Source organism: Enhydra lutris, unplaced genomic scaffold, assembly GCF_002288905.1.
Source record: "Enhydra lutris kenyoni isolate GAN:26980312 unplaced genomic scaffold, ASM228890v2 scaffoldscaffold54, whole genome shotgun sequence".
In the NCBI taxonomy this organism is placed as follows: domain Eukaryota; kingdom Metazoa; phylum Chordata; class Mammalia; order Carnivora; family Mustelidae; genus Enhydra; species Enhydra lutris.
The window spans coordinates 710,780-735,436 of record NW_019154138.1 but is presented as its reverse complement, the minus strand read 5'-3'; the positions used below and the strand labels follow the sequence as shown (position 1 = coordinate 735,436).

General features: G+C 35.9%; 1 protein-coding gene across 1 annotated transcript in view; it reads left to right on the top strand.

The window, feature by feature from the left end:
* Positions 1-24,657, top strand: part of LOC111157396 (integrin alpha FG-GAP repeat containing 1) — a 303,742-nt gene that overhangs the window by 226,415 nt on the left and 52,670 nt on the right. Inside the window, exon 13 of the mRNA XM_022518768.1 lies at positions 6,123-6,166. Coding sequence (XP_022374476.1) covers positions 6,123-6,166 — 44 coding nt within the window. The remainder of the gene's footprint in view (positions 1-6,122; positions 6,167-24,657) is intronic.

Sequence of the window (24,657 nt, the reverse complement as noted above, 5' to 3'; positions counted from 1 at the left end):
TTATGAAGAGCAATCTCTTTTACTCGTTTTACCAATTAAATATTAATCTCATCCCAAACTGCTCACACAGAAATACTTAGAATAATTTTTGGCCAATTATCTGGGCACCCCATGGTCTAGTCAAGTTGACACATAAAACGATCACACTTATTCCTTACATTTTTCATCAGATTGATCGTTTGTTCACATAACTGTGTGAATGAAGAAGATAAATTTTATAGCAGTGTTCAGAGGGAAGAAAATGGATGTACATAATGAAAAGGTCAGATCCAGGGTGACCACCTTGAAGTATAGGTGTGAGGTGAGAAGAACAGTTACAGTGATGGGTGTACAGAGGAAGAGAGCTTGGTGAAATTTTACACAGGTGAAATTCACAGCCTGGTGAAATTTTATATAGATATACCCCCTTCTAGCCACACCTAGATCAAGATGAAATATTTGCAGTACCCCAGAAGGTCCCCCAACCCAGTCAACACTCCCTGCAAAAGTATATCCATTGTTAGGATCTCGGTCACCACAGATTCATTTTCCCTATTTTGAATGTCATATAAAAGCAAGCATACAGTATTACACCCTATGCCTCTGCGTTCTTTATCTCAGCATTATGTCTGTGAGATTCATCCAACACGTATATTTGTAAATAGAATCTTACTAAACATTTTTGCCTGCATCTTGTTTTTTTATCTCACCAAGAGAGCATAAACACTCTTTCAAGTCATTTCTTACAGGTCTCTTTCATTAGGGGAGTGAAGGAGGAACTTATTTTATTTAGTTCCAGAGGTAGAATTTAATGATTCATTAGTTGCATATAACACCCAGTGCTCATTACATCAAATGCCCTCCTTAATGCCCATCACCCAGTTACCCCATCCCCCCACCCCTCCAGCAGTTTGTTTCCTAGAGTTAAGTTTCTGCTTGTCTCCCTTTCTGATTTTGTCTTTTTTAATTTTTCCTTCCCTTCCCCTATGTTCATGTTTTGTTTCTTAAAATCCACATATGAGTGAAATCATATGGTATTTGTCTTTCTCTGACTAAATTATTTCCCATAGCATAATAACCTCTAGTTCCACCCATGTCATTGCAAATGGCAAGATCTCATTTTTTTATTATCCAAGGGATACAGACATAGTGATTTGAAGGAGCACGTGCACACTGATCTTCATAGCAGCAATGTCCACAATAGTCAGAATATAGAAAGAGCCAGATGTCCTCCTTCATTCTTTCAATAGCTCCATGTCATTCCATAATACTGTACATGTTCCACAGTTTATCTAGTATTTTCTCTAGAAGATATGTAGATACGTAGCTGGTTTCCAATATTTCATGGACATGAAATTAAGTGAGTTGAGGGGCTGAGTTTTTAATATTAATAAATAATATCAAATTACCAAATTACCATTCCCAAAAGCTATAGGTATTTACATTCCCGCCAGCATATGACACTGTCCAGTTTAGTACCTATTAATCTGAGAGCTCTAAATTTTTATTTCATTAATAAATTTGGTTTTTAAGTAATACATGCAAATGATGAAAAAAATACAAGAGTAAGTGGTGAAAAGTCAGTCTCTCTTTCCCCATCTCCTTGGTCTAATTCCTTTTCCCAAGACAACTTCTTTGTGTCTCTCCAAGATACTTTATGTATGTACAAACATACATGTGTATATACTTTTATTTTACATAAATGGTTGTTCTAGGCTCTGCTTTCTTCACTTAACAACATATCTTAGAGAGTATACCACAGCAAATAATCTAGAGCTGCCTCATTATTTTAACTATGGTTACAACATAATGAGTTCTTTTAAATAGATATCAAGGCTATTTCAGTCCCTCGTTATTGTCATTATAAATAATGCCACAGAGAATATCCTGGTGGATAAATTTCTAAAAATAGAATTAGTAAAAAATAATGTGAATGTTTTAAATAAAAAATTACTGAAGTATATATATAGAAAAGCTACCTAAGTACACAGGCCTAATTTCACAAAATACAATGTACCTGTGTAATTATTGCCAGATCAAGAAACACATATAACCAACAACCAGAAGCTTCCTCATGCTCCCCTGTTACTAACCCACTTCACCCAAAAATAACCAGTTTTCATTTCCAACACCACAGATTAATTCTGCCTCGTTTTAAACTTTATAGTATATTTTTTATTTTAACAGATGTCTCTTCATAGAAATTGTATCAATTTATACTTTCATCTATAGTATATAAAAATGTATATTTCTGAACACCTTCACCAACCAATGGGTTGTTAAACTTTTTGATTTTTGCCAATCACGTAAGTGAAAGGTATTGTCTCTTTTATTTTGCATTTTTCTTATACTGCGTAAAGTTCAGCATCTTTTCATATGTCTGAGAGCCATTTGTATTTTTATTTCTACAAACAGTCCTTATCTTTTTTCACTGTCTTATTTATAAATGTACTGTAATATATATTAAGGAAGTTAATCTTTTGTTACATGTGTTGCAAATATTCTTCCTAGTTTGTCATTTATCTTTGATTTTATTGTTTTTTTTCCTACAGACATTTTTCTTGGCCTTTTATTTCTTGCCTGTTAGGTATAAAATTGATTTTTTTTTCCCCTGACAGGTGAGGTTGAGTGTTTTTGTTTATGGTTTTGATTATTTGCATTTTCTTTCTGGGATATTGCTTCTTGATATCCTTCATTTTCTACTGGATTATCATCTTTGAATGCATACCTAGAAGCTCTTTGTATGTGAGGAATAGTATGGTTTTGTAATGTATGTTTAAAAGGAAGTTTACACCCCTGTCATTAGTTTTTAAATGTTTATGTCTTTTTTGTAGTGTAACAGCTTTGAAATGTAATTCACATACCATACTCTTCACCCACTTCAGTGGCTTTGAGTGTATTCACAGAATTTTGCAACCAACACCACGATCCATTTTAGAAATGCTTATTACCACAGAAGAAACACCATGCCCTTTAGTAATCACCTTCAATCCCCTATTGCTGCTCCAACCCACCGCAGCCCTAGGCCCACTATTCTCTTTGTCCATAGATTTGCCTATCCCAGACATTTCATAAAAATGGAATCCTATAAAGTATGGTCTTTTGTGACTGACTTCTTTCACATACCATAATGTTTTCAAGATCATCCATGTAACATTATCAATACTTTATTCCTTTTGATTATCAAATAATATTCCATTATATGAATATACCACATCCTTTTTATCCATTTATCAGTTGATGAATTTTGGCTATTACAAATAATACTGTTGTGAACATTAATGTACAAGCTTTCATGTGGACATATATTTTAATTTTTCTATTTTAATATCTCTTTGAGATATATCTAGGAATGGAATTGTTGGGTTAAATGAGGACTCTAGTTTATCCTTTAAGAAATTGCCAGATTGTTTTCCAAAGCAGCTGGACCATTTTCCATCCCCACCAGAATTGTGTGAGGGATCCCATTTCTCTACCTCCTAACCAACATTGATTATTATCTGACTTTTTTATTATACCCATCCTAATAGGTGTGAAATGGTATCTTGGGAGTTTATTTCATTTGGTTTGTTTTTTTTTTTTTTACCAACTTAACCATTTTTTTATTGTGGTTTAAAAAAAACACATAACATAGAACTTACCATCTTAATCATTTTTAAATGTGCAGTCAGTAATGTTAAGTATATTCACATTGTTGTGAAACAGATCTCCAGAACTTTTTCATCTTGCAAATCTGAAACCGTATACCCATTTAACAACCGTCCCTCTTTTCCTCACCTTTAACCTGTGGGAACCACTATGCTACTTTTTGTTTCTATGAATGTGACTTTAGTTACCTTATATAAATGGAATCACAGAGTATTTGTCTTTTTGTGACTGGCTTGTTTCACTTAGCATAATGTCCTCAAGTTTCATCCATGTTGTAACATGTGACAGGATTTCTTTTTAAAGCCAAATAATGTTCATATATATATATATATATATATATATATATATATATATATATTCACATTTTATGTATTTCTACTCATCTTTCAGACATTTATTCAGTTTACTTCCCCATCTTGGATATTCCAAATGTGCATTGCACTGTGGTTTTTGTTTGCATTTCTCTGATTGTTAATGATGCTGAACATCTTTTCATGACTTTGTATATCTCTGTATCTTCTCTGGAGAAATGCCTATTCAGATCCTTTGCCCATTTTTTAATTAGGTAATCTTTCTGTTGAGTTCTTTATATTATTTGTGTCCTTGCCAAATGTAATATTTCTGTTGAGTTGAAGTCTAACTTTATTTTCCTCCAGGAATATATACTGGATAATTCCCAATTATCCAGTACCATTTATTGAATAATCCATCTTTTTCCTCCTTCAACAAGTACATATTGAGCAAATACACTGGGTTAGGCCCTGAGAAAATAAGGATAAAATGATGCAGAGCTTACATACTAGTACAAAGACAGAATTGTGAGAAAATAATTACTGTTCATCAAGATACTGGTTTAGGGGTAGCTGGGTGGCTCAGTGGGTTAAAGCCTCTGCCTCCGGCTCAGGTCATGATCTCAGGGTCCCAGGATAGAGCCCCTCATGAGGCTCTTTGCTCCGCAGGGAGCCTGCTTTCCCCTCTCTCTCTGCCTGCCTCTCTGCCTACTTGTGATCTCTCTTGTCAAATAAATAAATAAAATCTTCTTTTAAAAAAAGATACTGATTTAAATGAAGTTTATGAAAATCATTTTGTGACAAGAAAAAAAAAAGTACCAATATCTACCTGGAGTTTAGGGAAGAGAAACAAAGGAGGAGGAGAAATTAGGTCATAGAAAGTTGGGAGAATAAAAGAGTGAGGGGGCACCTGGGTGGCTCAGTGGGTTAAAGCCTCTGCCTTCGGCTCAGGTCATGATCCCATGGTCCTGGGATCGAGCCCCGCATCGGGCTCTCTGCTCAGTGGGGAGCCTGCTTCCTCCTCTCTCTCTCTCTGCCTGCCTCTCTGCCTACTTCTGTCAAATAAATAAATAAAATCTTTAAAAAAAAAAAAAAAAGAGTGAGAACCAGGTAGTGTTCTGGGATAAGAAACTTAAACACTGAAAACTGTTCTGCAAATGTAAAACATTTATTTCAGTGTTTCCTCAGATTGTAGTTCATGTAAATGTACTATAGCAAATGAACAGGTATCTTCCTTTGTGATGAAGTATGTTATGCTTATTTTTTGTGTCTTTGTATATACTTTATATATACTTTATAAACTTTGTCTATACTTTATATGCCCACCCTAAGTATTTCTGTTATGATTGTCATTTCACATTCATAGAATATAAATTAATGTAAGATACCTTTTTCCTATGGATATGTTTGAGTTAACAAATATTTATAATTATTATTGAGATAATTCATGCTTACTGAGCACAAATGTCAGTCATCTCTTTAATGTATGACATATAGAATACTTAATAGTACATAATGTCAACTTCCTTCAAAGGTGGCACGTCACATGAAGGGATGGTAAAAAAAACTGTTTCAAAACTCATGTTACTTATACAAATAATATTCAGACATTCTAACTTTTTCCCTTTTTTTCCCCCCTTTGGTGATTATAGAATAAAGATGTCACTAAATTACTTTTGTGTATTTGTCATAAACCCATCAATTCTTTCATAATTTTGTTCTCCATAAAGTTAATTAGCAAGGGTACCCAAAATCTTTGACCCAGAAACTTTGACTAGATAAGTGGGAAAAGTCTAATTTGAGATATAAAATGCTAAATGTGTTTTTCTCAGTACACATTTTAATTGGTTTGCATTTGGCACTTCTCTGTCAGAATCTAAGTCATCCTTAGAATTTAGCTAACCACTTGGAAAATACAACCAAGAGTAGGTATGGCATGATATAACTATAATTAATTATCTCACCTATATATTTCACAAAACAGGAGCATCTTAACTGTTTAATAAAGGCTTTTACAATATCATTGTAAAGTGAACAGCAGAAACTTGATTTACCCAGATCTAAAGGACTTGAATTGGTTTTTGCCTGTGATTATGACTCAGTAGAGCACATTAATAGATTATGGGGGAGGGGGGAATTAGAGTTCACTTTAAATATAAGCTTAGGTTCTAACAGTAATAATCGCCTTTTCTTATTTTTCCACAGTTCTCAGTGGTCTTTGTTCTAATGACTGTCCTCGTAAGATAACAGTAAGTAAACTTAATTCTCAATTGTATAATTTTCTGTGAAAAATCTCTGTATAATAGGTATACACAAAATAGTTGTTATAGGTTACACTCAAATTATTATTATTTAGAAGTGATTAAAATATCTATCCTTCAATGCTCAGAAAAACTTCACTGAGAATAAAATACCTTGCCTAAAATATTCTCACCTCAAAGTTCACCTCCCTTATGAAGCCTTTTCTGATAGCTTGGAAAAATAAGCACCCCTCCCATTGTTTATGGGTACACTATTGCCATTTTGGCATATATAATACTTGAACTCCCTTCTGTTTATATTAAATGCCTCTCTACACTAGACTGGAATCCCTTGGCATCAAGAAAGCTCTCATCTTTGTATGCATGGTATGTAGCACAGAGTCAAGCATATAGTAAACAATTAATGAAGTTTTTTGGTATAGTCTTAATACTGACTATCTAATGGAATGTTTTTTGGTGAAATAAAGTGTAAAAATAAATTAGGCTTAGTTTTTGAAATTGCCAGTTCATATAAATAGTAATAAGAATATTACATTATATTTTGAGTGTGTGTGTATGTGCATATGCATATGTTGATATATCCCTGCTTGGGTCCTCATAGTAACCCTTGTTTCATAAGGAATTACCCCCCATGTAAAGACGAGGAAACCGAGGATCAGAGAAATTAAATTGCTCAAAGTCATAGAGCTATTAAGTAGTGGAACTAGAACACATAGCTAGACGTTCTGGTAATAGTCTCATACTTTTACTACCCCAGTTAAGCACTACATAACCAATATTGTGCGTATGGTTGGGAAATTACATATTGAAGATATATGGAAACAGACCCTGACCCAGAGATTTGTATGCAGAGATTTAATTTAGACTCAACTCAGGAGCAACAACTGTGAAGTAGTAGGAAAGAATTGGCAGGAGAAGTTGGTCTGTGATGCATGGGGTGCTGTGAAGGTAGGATGGCCCTTCAGAGATGGTCCAAATAGAGGCAGAGGAGTCAGGCTTTTGCATTCCCATATCAATCAGACACTGCATGCATGTAGTCCTCAGGAAAGGCTTATAATAGGTAAGGTATAACAGGTAAGAATCAGCTCCCTTTGGATGAAAACGGTTTCCAGGTAGGAACCCAGCTGTGACTCAGAGTAGCTCAGGGAATAAGTACCTCAGTACTTAGTACTGAGTACTTAGTACTCAGTGACAATGCATCACCACATCCATTATGAAAGAATGTGAGTGCCTGGTCAAATCCATCTGCTTTCATATTATAAAAATATAGTTGTATAGTGGGGGAAGCTATGGGGAGGGGAATGCAGAAGATGTAGGGGAACTTGCCACTTAATTTTGTTGTGAATCTAAAACTGCTCTAAAAAATATGTCTGTTTTTTAAAAATTTTTAAAGTGTAGATGTAATTAACCAGAGGCTAAAATTAATTCAGTTATTCAGGTATTGTCTATCCATTCCATGAAATGTTCAGACCCTTGTTCCTCTTCCAGGTCAGGGTCTGTTTCCTCTTCCTCCTTTTTCTCATTGACCATATTCATTACATGGTCAAGCAAAGAACTTTGAAACATTGAAATGGAACCCACTCATTTTACCCACAAGTTCTGGGAGAAAAGGTAATAGGAAAGGCGGCATGATTAAGGCAGGTTATACTTCTAAGATCAATAATGCTCCCATTCTCTTTATCTTAAAATAAAAGCAATTTTAATTTCAGGGAAAACATAATCATTTAGAAAGCCATGTACCTAAAATTCAGCATGCAGAGCTATTCTTACAATGATTATGCTAACAGTCCAGCACCTTTGGGCTTTTTTGCAGGTAACACATCTGCCTTCCATTCATCCATTTATTACTTTCTTTTGAAGTTCAGATCCTGTTGAACTGCCTTCACATAGATCATTTTCCTTCCCCACTGATATCATAGATCAAAATTTTATGACAACCTAAAAGAAACAAATGCATACTATACTTCCACAGTTTTCCATATATCAAATGTGTGCCCACTTGTAAAATTATTTATTATTTCATGAAAAAGTGGGCCTTCTTCATATTGCTTTGACATTAGATCCACTTGATCATAGCAGAAAGTGTTATATTAAGTATGACCCTGTGTGAGACTAAGAGGGAAAACGCACCTAATGTGATATTCTTTACCACTCGAGTTATTTATGAGTTGAAGAGCTCTTCTGCTGCCAGTATGCTCCCACCTGATGCAGGCAGTCTGTGTGATTCGTGGAGAGGGGAAAGAACTATTCAAGTCAGAAACCAACCCCACCCAAATTCCTTCCATCTCTGTTCTGAAAACCCCAGGCCATACTCTGGACCTTATCTACTAGAACTATTACAGTTTTGAAATTATAATGCCATCCATTCAGCAATCTGACCACAACCTGTTTTCCCAGCCCTCTCCCCTTACTGTACCTGTTCATCTTTAAGACCATGAGTCTCTTGACTTCTTGCCTTTATCTTCCTCTTTTAGCTGCCATACAGAGCCTCACTCCTGCCATTGCTTTTAACTCTCATAATGCACTCTTCTTTCATTGTGCATGCCTGGCAGAATTACAGCCCTGGGTTAGTCTAGCTATCTACCTTGTTCAGTACTAGACCTAGGCTTCTGGGCATTTCCTAAAGGAAAAAAATAAACAGCTTTGCAAATTGGTACCACAACTGGTTCATAGTCTTCAGCCAGAAATAAGCATTCTTAATTGTATCAGTCTTTATGTGGATTCCTAGTCATCTTTTCTCCCATTCTTTTTTTTTTTTTTTTAGATTTTTTATTTATTTATTTGACAGAGAGAGATACAGAGAGAGAGGGCACACAAGCAGGGGGAGTGGGAGAGGGAGAAACAGGTTTCCCGCCAAGCAGGGAGCCTGATATGAGCCTCCATCTCAGGACCCCGGGATCATGACCCAAGCCAAAGGCAGATGCTTAACGACTGAGCCACCCAGGTGCCCTCCCATTCGTTTTCTCTGATTACTTTCAGGATTTTCTCTTTGTCTTTGGTTTTCTGCTGATTGAATATGATATGCATAGATATAGATTTTTAGGTATTTTTGTTGTTTTCATTACCTTTTCCCTGTGTGTTTCAGTTGTGGAAGTTTCCATTGATCTTCAAGCTCACTGATTCTTTGCTCAGCTGTGTCCAGGCATTCTTCATTTCTATTAAAGTATTTTATTTCTATCATTTCTGTTTGACTCTCGAGTGTCCATCTCTCTGCTTTTATTCATCTGTTTTTGCATGTTGTCTACTTTTTCCAGGAGAGCTCTTAACATATTTATCATAATTATAGTTACTTTAAATTTCTGGTCTGATCATTCCAACATTGCTGCCATATCTGAGTCTGGTACCAATTCTTGCTTTCTCTATTCAGACTTTTTCTGCCTTTTAGCATGCCTTGAAATATTTTGTTGAAAGCCAGAAATGAGGCAGATAGGCCTTTGATAAGAGGTTTTATATCTGTTTAGCTAGGATAACTCTAATAACTGTATTTTCTGTTTGTGGTAGCTGTGTTCTCAGAGGCAGCATTTTTCTAAATTATCATTTTTGTCTCCATGTAGTCTTGTGTTTCCCTACAGACTTATCCTTAAACAGGATCTGAGGCTTGCAGTGCTTTTAGCTGTAATCCTGTTATTAGACAGGAGCCCATTGATGTGGTAATAAGGAACTATAGTCCTGTGATTAGGTCCTGGACTTTTAGTGAGCCTGTGTCCCTGGGCTGTGAAGAATACAAGTGCTTCTTAGCTTCCAATCCCCCTTAGGCAAGGCAGGAAGGTGAGAGGGCACTAAATAAAGTTAAGCACTTCCTTTCCCCCAGGATGGAAAGGTTTCGGTAGAACCCAAGTAACTTAAGCTCTGGTGAAATAGTTTTCCCTTTGAGGGCAAGGTGTGAAGAACAAAGAGATCTGGGCATATTTCAGAATGGTTACTTCCCCTCCCTGTGCTAGAAGCCTGAAAGTTCTTTTTGTTTTCTAGTCTTCACCCAGTAATCTGGCAGGATTCTGAGGGTAAAATTTACGCAGGCCTCCTCTGAGACTGCTTCCCTCCCTCCCCCAGAGTTTTGGATTCTTAAACTGCTTCATATTGAGCTTCCAGTAATTTGTCAGTTACATTTTAAGTGTCCTACCATACTGGCTCTGGTTTCAGTCTCCTGCTTCTAGGCCTCTGCTCCCAGTAAACTGTGATAGATTCTCTGTATCTATCAGTTTTCAGGGTAGTGGTTTGCCCTGTGACAGTTCTCTGAATCTAAGGAGAGTTGCTTTTTACTTTCTTCAGCTTTTTTTTTGTTACTTTTGTGAGGACAAGAGTCACAACTTAAAGTTCATTACATGTCAGACCAGAAACTCTCCTTGCATTTTTATCAGTATCACTTTATTTTTATTTCTTACAGTTTTATTACAGTATAATTGACATGCAATAAACTGTGCATAATGAATGTATTCAGTTTGATGTTATTATGTATATATATTATGTGTATGTATATATATATGTATACTATGTATATTTAAATGGATATATATAAAATACCAACATAATATATATCATATTAAAAATATGATATATATATGGTGTATAAAAATTATAAAAGAAATTTTTGTGCCCATTGGCTATCCATCGTTCTCACCTTCCCTGACCCTTCTTCCCTATCCCACTTTTTCTGAGTCACCACTAATAGGTTCTCTGTTGCTTTATTTTAAAAGTTATTTCTGTCCACAATACTTCATGGCTTTTATCAACATATCTCCCTCTGTGTCATTTATTGATTGTAACCTTGACATTCTTTTGCTTTTTTAAAATTTTAAGTATCTATAAAAGTATAGATTAATATAATAAAACTCCTTGTGCCCATATTACCACCCAGTTTCAACACCATCATATATCCCCACCTAATAATTCCATTCACAGCCCACCCCCTTAAGTTATTTTAAGGCAAATCCATCATATCCTATATTCTGTAAATACTTCCATGTGTATCTCTAAGATAAGGACTTTACATATTAGACCAGAAACTCCCATTTTTTCTAAAAACTATTTCGTATCCTTTCCAATCTCCTCTTACATCCATCCCCAACTTCCAGTTCTCAATAATTGATTGACCTTGCTTCCTACTTCAAAGGGAAAATAAGAATATAAAATCAGAATCTCTTCAACTATCTTAAGGAACTTTGGGAAAGTTATTTCACTCTTGTTAAGCCTCATTCTCCACATCTGTATAATGGAGAAACCAATTATACCCATTTATGTTAGCTTCCTATTGCTGCTGTAACAAATTATCATAAACTTAGCGGATTAAAACAGCACAAATATATTCTTTTACAGTTCTAGAGGTCAGAAGCCCAAATACACTTCCCTGAGCAGGACTCCTTTTGGAGGCTTTAAGGGGAATCCATTCCCTTGCCTTTCACTTTTCAACACCATCTACATTTCTTGTCTCATGGCCTTTCTATCCACCTCCAAATCCAGCCATATAGTATCTTCAGATCACTGACCCTAGCCCATCCTGCTTTCCTTATTCATTTATAAGGACCCTAAGTGATTACATTGGGCCCACCTGGATAATCAAAGATAATCTCTCCATCCCAAGATCCTTGATCACGTGTGCTAACTTCAGCAGCATATATACTAAAGTTAGAATGATACAGGGAAAATTAGCATGACTCCAGAGCAAGGGTGACATGCAAATTCGTGAAGCCTTCCACATTCTTTTTGTTTGTTTGTTTGTTTAAGATTTTATTTATTTATTTGACAGAGACATAGCAAGAGAGTGAACACAAGCAGAGGGAGTGGAAGAGAGAGAAAAAGGCTTCCCGCTGAGCAGAGAAGCCAGTGGTGGGCTCGATCCTAGGACCCTGGGATCATGACCCAAGCCGAAGGCAGCCACTTAATGACTGAGCCACCCAAGCACCTCCGACATTCTTAAGAGAAAAAAAAAAATCCTTAATCACATCTGCAGATTCCCTTTTGCAATATAAGGTTATCAGCAGGTTTTGGGAATTAGGATGTGAAAATCTTCAGAGGACCATTATTTTGCCTGCCACACTCCCACCTAACGTTTTGGTTTTGTTTGTTTGTTTGTTTGTTTGTTTTTAAGATTGATTGATTGATTGTTTTGACAGAGAGAGCAAGAGAGGAAACACAAGTAGGGGGAGTAGGAGATGGAGAAACAGGATTCCCGCTGAGCAGGGAGGCCTATGTGGGGCTCCATCCCAGGACCCTGGGATCATGACCTGAGCCAAAGGCAGATGCTTAATGACTGAGCAGCCCAGGTGCCCCCCCCCACTAAGGTTTTTATTAAGAGATTTAATGTAGGCAAATCATAATAGAGACCTAATATACAATAAGTACTCAAAAAGTGTATCTGCTATTATTTGTCAATGGTAGATGGTTATTTCTCTGCCTCTATAATGTCCCTATATTAGTAAGGATAGTGAGTTCCAAATATTTGAGAGATACTGCTATTCTGTTTGCCTTCAAGACTAGTGGTCCACTTCACTTTTTGACTTTCTCTTATCATGTAAGTATATGTCACAAGTTTATGAAATATGGGTGTAAAAGATATCAATATTTTTAGTGAAATCTACCATAAGCATCTGCAAATCTATTCCCTAATTTATCTCTTTAAATACCAAACTAACTTTTTGAGTCTTTTATCCTCAGTATAACATATAGTCTGTTAGTGGAGATTATATAGCTTCTTTCTCTTGTCAACTGCTGATTTTTTTACCCAAAGCCTGGTGGTAACTATTACACTTTAAAGATTTTGAGTCTATAAACAGGCATATGAATACTCTCCCATTGAACAAAAGCTTTGGAAATATTCCTTTAATCCTCTCTATATAAAAAGAATCTATGCATATTCCTTTTCAGTAGCTCCATGAGGGCAGAGGGAGGATCTGTTTTGCCTGCCACTATGTCCTAGAACATTAGCACAGGGCCTTGTACTTAATGTCAGTTGTCTTCTATAGCACTAAATGTAATCCCTTTATCCACACCCTTCCCTTTTGCTATTTCTTTTTACTTATCAATGTACCATTTATGCTGTGGGTCCCACATGCTTCTCAGGGACCTCATTCCATTGTTTATTCTGTGTATTCAACCTCTGCCTCTCTGTTGTTGCCTTCCCTTCAGCACTTAATGAGTGCTCAAATCTCTTTTATCCATAACAGCATATATGCATACCTTCTAAAACCCCACATCCTCTCCAGCTACTACCCAACCTGTTTTTCTCTTCCCAGCCAAACTTAAGGCATCCACCATTGGATCTCTCCAGTTACTTATTTCCATATCCTTAACCCACTGTTATAATCTAGCATTTGACCTACATTTGATTCTCCTGACACTCCACTTTTCTTGGCTTCCTTTACATTCATCCTTCCTAGCTCCCCTTCCACCTCTCTCGCCATTCTCCCAGTTCCTTTATGGACATTTCCTCTGCCCACCTTTTTTTTTTTTTCCTTATGTCTCATTTAATACCCTGACAATCATAACATTTCCCAATGTTATACATGAAGTAACCAAAGCACAGAGATAATACATATATTGTCCAAGATCACACAATTCTGACAGTTGTCATGGCTAAACCCACCACATCTGCATTCAAGCAAGTAAGAACGAAGAAGGAAACAAAGGCATGATTTTCAGGAAATTTCTTAAATTTTACATATGAAATTCCACCTTTTATCTCATTGCCCGCCCACATTTTAAATATTGATGCTTCTCAGGCTTTCATCCTAAGTTCTCTTCTCACTCTACATTTTACTCTTTAAGTTTTCTCAACCTCTCCCCTGTTTGGTGTTTTTTGTTTTGTTTTGGTGGGTTTTGTTGTTGTTGTTGTTGTTGTTGTTGTTGTTTTGCCATTTGGATACTGATTACTTCCAGCCATCTGTCCTGAGCTTCAGACCTTTATGTATAAGTGTCTTACAGAAACTCAGTCCACTTTCCATGTTCCCTGTCTTGGTTACTTTTTCCTTTCCCTTACCCTCCAGATCTACTAGATTATTATTCTCCCTTCTGTCTATCTCACCATCATTTATTCCAGGCCACCATCCTTTCTTGACTGACAATTGGAGTTATCTGAGCCATCCTTCAAAAAGATACCACAGTGGTCTTTTTTAAAATAAAAACCTTCTTTTTTAAAATAAAAACCTTCTCTTTGTCCTTGAGAAATGGTCCATACCTAGTTTGTTGAGACAGAGCTTTTGATTACCTCTTCAGGCTTACCCCATGCCATTCCTTCTCACACCCACTCCCAACTCTGTCAGCCGCACGAACTACTGTGTTCTGCCATGCTGTCTCATCTCCAGCCTCTTGCATGTTATTTCTCTACCCCGAATCCTCCTCTTCTCCACCTTCTCCTAGATTCCTTCCTATGACCAGATTCCTTCCTATGACTTCAGGTCAGCTTTCCGACAGTATTTCCTTTGATTCCCCGGCTCCCCAGTGATACAGGATTGGACACATCTGTTGTTTCTTAGCGTAGTCCTGCTACTTACCACTTCTGCTCTGTATGTTGGTGAATTATCTGTGTTCAGTTCTTGAAGAAGGGAGACTGGGTCTTGTTTATATTCTGTCCTTACTCCTCAACACATTGGCCTGACACATAGTAGCACAATAAAATATTTATGTATGAATAAATGAGCTTTTCCTAAAATTTGGTTTCCTTTTTTTAATAAGCCTTTATTGATAAATTTACTATACCACCTCTTAACCATATCACATATTCATTGTTAAGTTTGAACATTTGGAGAATAAATTACAAGCTATTCACAAGAGAAATACGTTCTGCAAAGGCCTGATATAAAGGGAAAACGTCCCTTATTTATGTTCTCAGAGATACCTCATTATGAGACACAGATGTTCCAATTGTTACTACAAACAGATTGATAATATATGTAGCAGAACAAGATGTCTTTAACATTTTTTTCATCTTTTCAATCAGAAATATTCTCAGGCTTTTATTTGTTCTATGCAGGACTAGTCTGAGAAAGTATAAGCCAAGTATGTTTCTCTTTTGCCTTTATTTTGAGCGAGTTATCTGAATTGGTACCGTTTCACCTCCTCACCTTTAAAAGACACCAGCCTTTGCTACAACAAATATTTAGTGATCCCAACAGATTTATTTGATATATTTTTTAAAATATCATTCTACCTTTAATTCTGAGTATTTGCCTTTTTCTTATTACACCTGACAGTGCTAATATCATGTTTCCTGTACCAGGGATTTAAAAAAAAATGACAAACATTTTCTGCATTTGATGTCTTTTCATAGTTCATAGTCCTTTACAAAGGAAAATACCTTGCAGCTTTAACAGGAAAATAACCATATTTTAAGAAAATAATTTACGAGCTTTGCGCAGTGGCAGTATCATAGCCAATGAGGTTTATCCACACTGCGATTATTGCTAATAGAAAATAATTTATGGAATTTAATGTCTTGAAGAAATGAGTAAGAAACAATAGAAAAAATTCAATGTTGAACTACATTGGGCAATACAGTTAGCCCTAATTAAGATATCCGTGTTTATAAATATCCATGTTTATAAAAATATCTGGTTATAAATATCCATGTTTATTAAAAAAACACAAGATAAACAAAAAATTGCCTTTGGACAAAAGACCATAGTCAGCTATTTTTCTAGTATTTTAGAATCATAAATTTTAGTGCATAATTAAGCCTAATAATGATTTTCATCTAACATAATATGTCTTAAAAGTTCTTCCAGTTTTACCATCCAGAGTCAATGATGTAGAATATACTTGGTCTCTACTGTAGGAACCAAGATCTTGACACAAATCCTTAGATAATTGAGTACTTGACACTAACATAAAAACCTAAGATTTGTCTAGGCTACTGAAAAAGATAATCTATGAAGAAAAAAGATATATTCCAACCCTGATTTTATATAAGTCAACAGGCATACAGAGGACAGTTAGTTTAAAAGAATCTATATAATACAAAAGTGCATTGCATCAATATGACACATTCTAGAACAAGAAAAATGACCCAAATATAGTCCTTGGTTACTTGGTGTGTGGAAAAATTGAAAGGTCACTAATATTTTTTAATTTAATTTCTCTGAATTTTTTCAAACCAATATCAGACATGACATTTAAAAGGAAAGAAAGAAAAATAAATAGAAATAAAAGGAAAGAAAGGACAATACAAGAGATTTGTTCTAAGATTTTCACACAGAAAGTGAACTTACTAAATGGGGTACAGGGCTCAGCATTCCCAATAGTTAATGTCTTAATTTTTTCTTATCAAAATTTATTAAATCAATTTATGAAATGTTTTCCACAAAAAAGTTTCTGCCTTAAAAATAAAAACAAAAATTGAGACTGATATAAAAGTGAATGCAAGGAAATAAATTCTCCTATATGAACTGAGACCCCAAAATACACAGAACATAAAATCACATATCTCACATATCTCTGCTGAAAATATAAGCTTTGGTCACCCAAGCTTATGACACAGTCCCTCCCTTCCCACAACTCTTCAGAACATGGGACACCACCCTTTCATATAAGTGAAGCCATCAAAGCTTCATGGTGTACCTTATGTTTAGGGCTGGACTGGCATCCTCTTGAGTATAACTGTCCTCCCTTAGGGCTTATTCATGCTTCCTATCCAAGTTTCCAGAGCCTTCACTTTCAAAACAGTACTCAGAAGCCATGGTTTGTGGCCAGAACTGCATGTACCACACCCTGAGGTGAAACTTCCAGGTCACATTAAAACATGCACAATTTCCAGATTTTTTTTTTTTTTTTTTTTTTTTTTGAGAGAGAAAGTGGGGAGAAGGGCAGAAGGAAAGGAAGAGAGAAAATCTTAAGCAGGCTCCTCACCTAGCACGGAGCCTGATGCAGGGCTCATTCTCAAAACCTGAGATCATGAGATCATGACCTGAGCAAAATCAAAAAAGTCAGATGCTTAACTGACTGAGCCACCCAGACACCCCAATTTTCAGAAATTTCTATGGAGAGTCGATCTGCCTGTGTGTGGATGTGGCATAATGCCTTCAATCTTATAATTACAGGCTCTCTAAAACCCTCCCATTCTAGTATAAAAAGAAGTTTCAGAATCACTGGGAACTGGGTCATAATCATGAGGTACTTACAAACATCATTCCACATAAAAAAGTTGCCAAGCTGGAAGGAAGGACAAGGTGTAAGACATAGAGGACAAATGATTCTTTATGACTGAGGAAGTTATTCATGTATTCAATAAATATTTATTCACTTTTTGCTATGTTCTAGGTGCTAGATGAGACAAAAATCAGGGCCCTCATGGAGATCACAGTCTATATCCAGCAAACCATACTAGTAGAAGGAAACATTTGAGCTGGGGGGGGACTTCACACTGCACAATTCGAGGCTACCATTCACATCACAGTCTATGTCAATGGCAACACCTGAAGTGGTAAAATGGGCAACCTGTAGAATCTTCCATGGTGACCATGACTTGAGTCAAAGGACTAGGATTTTAGTAGGTATAGAAGCAGAAAGAGAGCAGTCCAGGTAGAAAAAAATAATATGTGCAAGGGTATCAACCATCATTTATTTAGTGCCTACTGTTGACATGAACTCTAGGCCCTGGGGCTACTACGAGGTAAGTTCTTGTGACTTACCTCGTAGTGAACAAATCAAAAATTGTGCCCAACTTCATGGAATTCACAATCCTAGGACATATGAAGAATTACAAGAATGATGAGCACTTGAAAAGAAAAGTACCCAGTGTTAGGAGCCCTTATAACTAGGAAAACATACCTAGTTTAGGTAATTAAAACTGGGGGGATGGGAGAGGAGTGGATGTGGTGAAAGTATGAGAGAGGGGATTTGGATTATTTAGGAAATCAAATGGTGAAAGTATGAGAGAGGGGATTTGGATTATTTAGGAAATCAAATGTCCATAGCAAAAACAAATCAGGAGTGTCTTTGAAGAAAATAAGCACCTCGGAAAAAAAGACATTTAATACATTGTATTCTTGCTAATCCTGCATATTAGATCTCCATGGGAATGTGTCGTAGGGAATGTTGACCTCAGTATGCATTCTGTAGGGGAAAAAAATTGAAAGAGAAAACAGTTCATTTTATAGAAACTCTAATATGCATTCGTTTCCTTAAGCAAGAACTCTTTGCACTTAAACAACTAAGATTATTGTGCCACTTACCACAGGTTACATCCTCAAAAGTGTATCTGGAAAATTCATATGAAATTAAAGACCTGCAAAGCATCACCAGATCCATTCCTAGACCTTGACTCAGCCTGCTTCCACCACTTACAAACCAGGGTGGGGGGGCATACTAAAACCTACGCCTTTTTCTGTTCAACTCAGGAACTTAGATGTCTCACTGTAAAAAGGAAGAAACGCTCATGAAATGGTAAAGAAGTCCATAATTATTCACTTAATATAAGAAGTTAAAAGAGATTGCTTACTTTATATATTGTTAAAAGTATTCCCATGTATAATAAGTACCTTTTCCTCATCCCATGTATCTGGAAAACACTCAAAACATTAGAATTTAACAAAAATTATGTTCAACATAATTGAAAAATTTGCAGAATCCTGGGCTAGAATAATAACAAAAGAAAGTAAAAGATATTTCCATCTTTATTTGATTAGCTAAGTGTTCTGACCAGTTCACCTATACTTTTTAAGCTAGCCCCCTAAATATCCATTTAATCAATTATTTGCCTTTTCAGAGATGTTCTCTCCAAATAATTTTAAACTGTCTTTTGTAACACAGCATAAACTACAGGATTCTTTCATCTGAAATACTCTGTATTTTTTGCTCAAAGTAAAAGTGCCCCCCTCTTCATGATTATTCTCTTTCTCTGAATTTAAATCGCTTGGAAAATAAAATTTGCTTGAAAATTTAATAAAGGTTATTTAATGCTGAAATAATCCATATTTGCTGATATATTCTACTTGCTTCCTTGTCAGCGGAATTCTACTCCCACACATATTCTAACATGATACTACACTTCACTTACATACCTGATAAACAGCCTTAAGTTTGCCCTTAAGTGGAAAAGGTCATACTATTTTATTTTGTAGTTACAGATGAAAAATGAGTATGCTATTGTTATAATAGCGTAAGCCATGTGAAAGCACTTACACAATAAATACTTCCATATCATACTTTTTGGAGCTAAATAATTTAAAATAAATCTAAGCATTGCAGATTATATCATACAATTCAGAAAACTTAATGATTCCCAACTTGAGTCTCCAACTGCCTTTCAAGTCTGTGAAATTTAAGTTCTGTGAATCCTCGTTTTACTAATTTGCAGAATTTGTATTGGTTAAGAAAGGTGCAGTGCTACTAAAAAATGAAATAAAATAAAATAATAAAAAAAAAATTCTGCACCACATTCTGAAAGGAGTAAGTGTTTCCAACATTAGTTTTTTATGCATCCAATACAATAAATGGTTTTATTCTCTTGTAGTCCATCAAATACAATCATAAAATAAAAGTTTGGGGGCGCCCGGGTGGCTCAGTGGTTAAAGCCTCTGCCTTTGGTTCAGGTCATGATCTCAGGGTCCTGGGATCGAGTCCCGCATCGGGCTCTCTGCTCAGCAGGGAGCCTGCCTCCTCCTCCTGTCTCTCTCTCTGCCTGCCTCTCTGCCTACTTGTGATCTGTCTGTCAAATAAAAAAAAATTTTTTTTTAAATCTTTAAAAAAAATAATAAAAGTTTGGATTACCCTAAATACTCTCACAAGCTGCCGATTTTTATAAGGCATAAAAAGTATAGTCCCAGCAGATCAGGGGTTCTTAATGAGGGGTCCCCAAATCCCTGGCATCAGTATATCTGGGAATTTTAAGAAATGCACATTCCCAGGCCTCACCCAGACATATGAAATAAGAACATCTGGGGCGCAGCCAGTGAATCTGTATTTTAACAGTCCCTGCAGGTGATTCCCATGCTTTCTAAAGCTTGAAAACCACAGCACTGGACTTTCAGAAAAGGGATTTCCTGCAGGCCAACTTTGTCTTACACAGTAATTTGTGCACTCAGGAGTAGAATTTCATTTCAAACGTACCTTCTTGCAAATAAATTATTCGTGTAGTTTTAGAATCCTATAATACAGTAAAGAAAACTAGAAGGCAAACTTGATAAATATTGTTGGTTTTAAACAAAATGATTTTGCTCACCAGTCTGGTCAGGTTCTGATGAAATCTCTCTTCCTGGCTTGCCTTGGTCTCATATGGCCTTTCCTAGGTTCAAGCACATGGAAGCAGTGTGAGATCAAACTCTTTGGTGTCTTGAGGGTTCCACTTTCATGACCTGTCTAACCCTAAGTACCTTCCAAATATCATCACTTTAGGAGTTAAGGCTTCAACATACAAATTTTGGGTGGAGACAAACATCCAGTCCATAGCACAATAACAATCTATTTCAGAGGAAGTGTGAGAAAGAAATTAATATGAAACTCACAGATGTGTTAGCATCATTGCTGATTAATATTCCCATAGTTTGGACTCCTTGCAGATTAGCTTTTCAGGTTTTTCATAAAGATTTTAAGATGTATGCATAAATTCTTTTGTGAACTAGAGGGATTATTTCAGAAATTCTTAATCCTTTCAATTCAACATGAGCATTTTTAGTACATTTTTTACTAAACATTCATACAAATGCTAAATGGCAGTATCTTGGGGAAAAAAAAAACTCTGAAACATGTATAACACTATGACAAAAAGACTTATACACAGAGATATCAGTCATATCATTTCAATTGAGGAAGGCAAAGTCAGGTTTAAAGTATTCATTATTCACATAGTATAAAGCAGTGGTTCTCAAACTTCTTGGTCTGAGTTTTTCAGAGTTCTTCTTTGAGTTATGTCTACCAATATTACTCTATTTGAAATTAAAACAAAAACTGTTAATATTTCTAATTAATTCATTTTTTAAAAAGATTTTATTTATTTATTTGACAGAGAGAAATCACAAGTAGGCAGAGAGGCAGGCAGAGAGAGGGGGGGAAGCAGGCTCCCTGCTGAGCAGAGGCTTGATCCTAGGACCCTGGGATCATGACCTGAGCCAAAGGCAGAGGCTTTAACCCACAGAGCCACGCTGGCGTCCCTAATTAATTCATTTTGAAATAAAAATAAACCCATTATAAGTTAACATAACTTGTATTTTATGAAAAAATAACTATTTTCCAAAATAAAAAATTAGTTAAGAGTGGTATTGCTTTAAATTTTTTTCAGATCTCTAATATCTGGCATAATAGGAGACAGAAGATTCTTCTGTCTCTTTTTGCATTCAGTTTTTTATTGTTTTGTTGAAATATATGGAAAAAATTTAACCTCTCACAGATGTGTAGTAAAAAACAGGACTATTTCATTTCCTATTCAGATAATTAATACTATACCAAAACTGAACAAGTGGCAGTTACTTAAAGGTTACTTGTAATGTGGAATTTGAAACCATTATCAGTGAATTTTCCCTACTGTTACATTACCCACTGGTTATTTAGTGGTCTGTTGTTTAACTTCCACACATTTGTGAACTTATATTTATTGAGGCTTGTTTTATGGTCTACTATATGGATCCCCCCTGGAGAACATTCATTGTGTGCTTGACAAGAATATGCATTCTGCTGGAGGTGCGTGTGGTGGTCTATATAAGATTAAGTCATTTGTTTCCTTGTTGATCTTCTGCCTCACTGTTCTGTACATTAATGAAACTGGTATACTAATAATTATAATCATATCCAACCATTATTGTTGAATTATTTCTTTGTCCCATCAATTCTTTATGTATTTTGGAATTTTCTTGTTAGGTGCATTTGTAATTCTTTTTGTGTTTGTTTGTTTTTTTTTTAAGATTTTATTTATTTGACAGAGAGAGACCACAAGCAAGCAGAGAGGCAGGCAGGGGGGGGGCGGTTAGCAGGCTCCTTGCTGAGCAGAGAGCCCGATGCAGGGCTCAATCCCAGGACGCTGAGACCATGACCTGAGCCAAAGGCAGAGGCTTAACCCACTGAGCCACCCAGGCACCCCCGCATTTGTAATTCTTATGTCTTCTTGATTGATTGACCCTTTTATCATTATAAAATGTCCTTTTTGTCTCTAGTAACAATTTTTATCTTAAAGTATATGTAACAATTTTTGTCTGATATTAGTATGGCCATTCCAGCTCTCATTTGGTTACTATTTTAATGGTATATGTTTTCCATGCTTTTACTTTCAACCTATTTGTTGTCTTTGAATTTAGAGACAAAAGATATGCTTTTGTAGACAGGATATAGTTAAATCATATTGTTCTAATCATTCTGCTAATTTCTGCCTTGTGACAGCGCTGCACTGTTTTAATCCATTTACATTTAGTATAATTATTGATAAGGGAGGTTTCTGTCTGCTATTTTTTTTTTTCTCTATGTCTTGTATCTTTTTTATTTCCTCTGTTCCACCATGACTGCTTTCTTTTGTGTTACATGTTTTCTAGGGTATGATCTTAATTCCCTACTTTCTTATACTCTATTTTTTAAAAGTTACTTTCTTAGTGGTTTCTTGGAGAATTAGTTTCTATCTTAGAAACAGTCTAGTTCATATTAACAGCAACTTAATGTCAGTAGCATAAAATAACTTTACTCCAGTATACCTCAGTTTACACCCCCCTCTTTTGCACTTCTGTTGTCATACAAATTATATCCTCATGTATTAAGTTCCTGATAACATTTTGTTTTAATTTTTGTTTATGCATGTTTTAGATTAGATAGGGGGGAAAGCTACCAAAAAAATATATTTATGCCATCAGGTATATTTACTTATAGTTACCTTTCTAGTACTTTTTTTGTGTGTGGATTTGAGTTACTGTCTAGTGGACTTTCAGTTCAGCCAAAAGAACTCCCTTAAGTATCTCCTGCTAGATGTGTTAATAACCAATTCTTTCAGTGTTTACTTCACAGGTTGTTGATTTCCCTTTCATGCTTGAAGGATATTTTTTGCTGATTTTAGACTTCTCGGCTAACAGTGTTTTTCTTTCACATTTTAAATATATATCATCCTACACCTTCTGGCCTCCTTGGTTTCTGATGAGAAATCAGCTGTTATCTTATCAAGAATCCCTTGTACATAATGGGTTATCTCTTGCTGCATTTAAAATCCTTTGACTTTCAACTGTTTCACTATGCTGTGTTCAGTGAGGTTTGACTATGATGTATTCTGTCTCTCTGCCTACTTGTGATCTCTGCCTGTCAAATAAATACATAAAATCTTTAAAAAATGTTTATTTATTTATTTATTTATTTATTTGACAGATAGAGGTCATGAGTAGGCAAAGAAGCAGGCAGAGAGAGAGAGGAGGAAGCAGGCTCCTTGCTGAGCAGAAAACCCAATGCGGGGCTCGATCCTAGGACCCTGGGATCATGACCTGAGCCAAAGGCAGAGGCTTTAAACCACTGAGCCACCCAGGCGCCCCATCTTGGGGACAATTTCTATTGACACCTTTTTTTCCCTATGTATGAACCAAACTTTCCTGTTTGTGTCATAATTTTTTGTTAAAAACCAGACATTTTATAATAATAATGTGTTAATCCTAGAAATCTCTCCCCTGGAATTGTTGTTGCTGCTGTTTGTTGTTGCTGCTGTTTTTCCAGTGATTTTCCTGGACTAATACTTTAAAATCTTTGTTCTCTATTGTGTGTAGCCATTGAAGTCCCTACTCAAGTTAGCCTAATGGTCAGATGTGACTGGACAGATGTTTCCTTAATGAGACATGAGATGAGAAGTTAGGGCCTTTTCAGGTCTTTTGTCTGGAAACAGTGTTGTACAAGTGTGTGACCTTCCAGATCTCCAGGAATATGTCAGTGTTTCAAAGCCCTTTGAACATCTCATTCACATTTTTCCTTTTAAGATTTGTTCAACCTCTCATTAGCCCAAACTAATATCAAATGAACAATTGCTAGTGATTGTTTTTAACAAATGTTCTAGCTTGATAAGGCTGTCCACACAGAACAAGCTCTCAGTCTTGCCAAATAAAGGTAAATACTAAGAACAGAGTTTGTCAGAAAGCTGCCAGACACATCAAATAGTGACAATGCTCTGGGGATGGGGCTTTGATGAGCTCCTAACCTGTTCTGCCAGACCATCCATTAGCTGCTAGGCTTTTCATTTTCACAGCTAATGTAGTTGCAGAGCTATTGGTTTTCAAGGCTACTTCGGAGCTAAGGAAAAGGTTATAGGAATAGGGCAAATTAAAATGCAGCAAAGTGTACTATTTTTACTGATATTCAGCTCTCTTCTTGAAGAGATACTCCTCATATTCTTGAAAACCTTCTTGTAATTTCCAGAGTTCTGAAAAAAAGTTTATTTTGATAGTTTTTTTTGCCAGTGTTCTCATTACTTTTGTGAAGAAGATTTTTTGAAGTCCTTACTGTACCATTCCAGAAAAGATTCTCCCCTACTCTATTACATTAAAAGCAATTGGTCTGTCTTGATTTCTGAATGTTCTTTTACCTGTGCATGGTTTAGTAATATC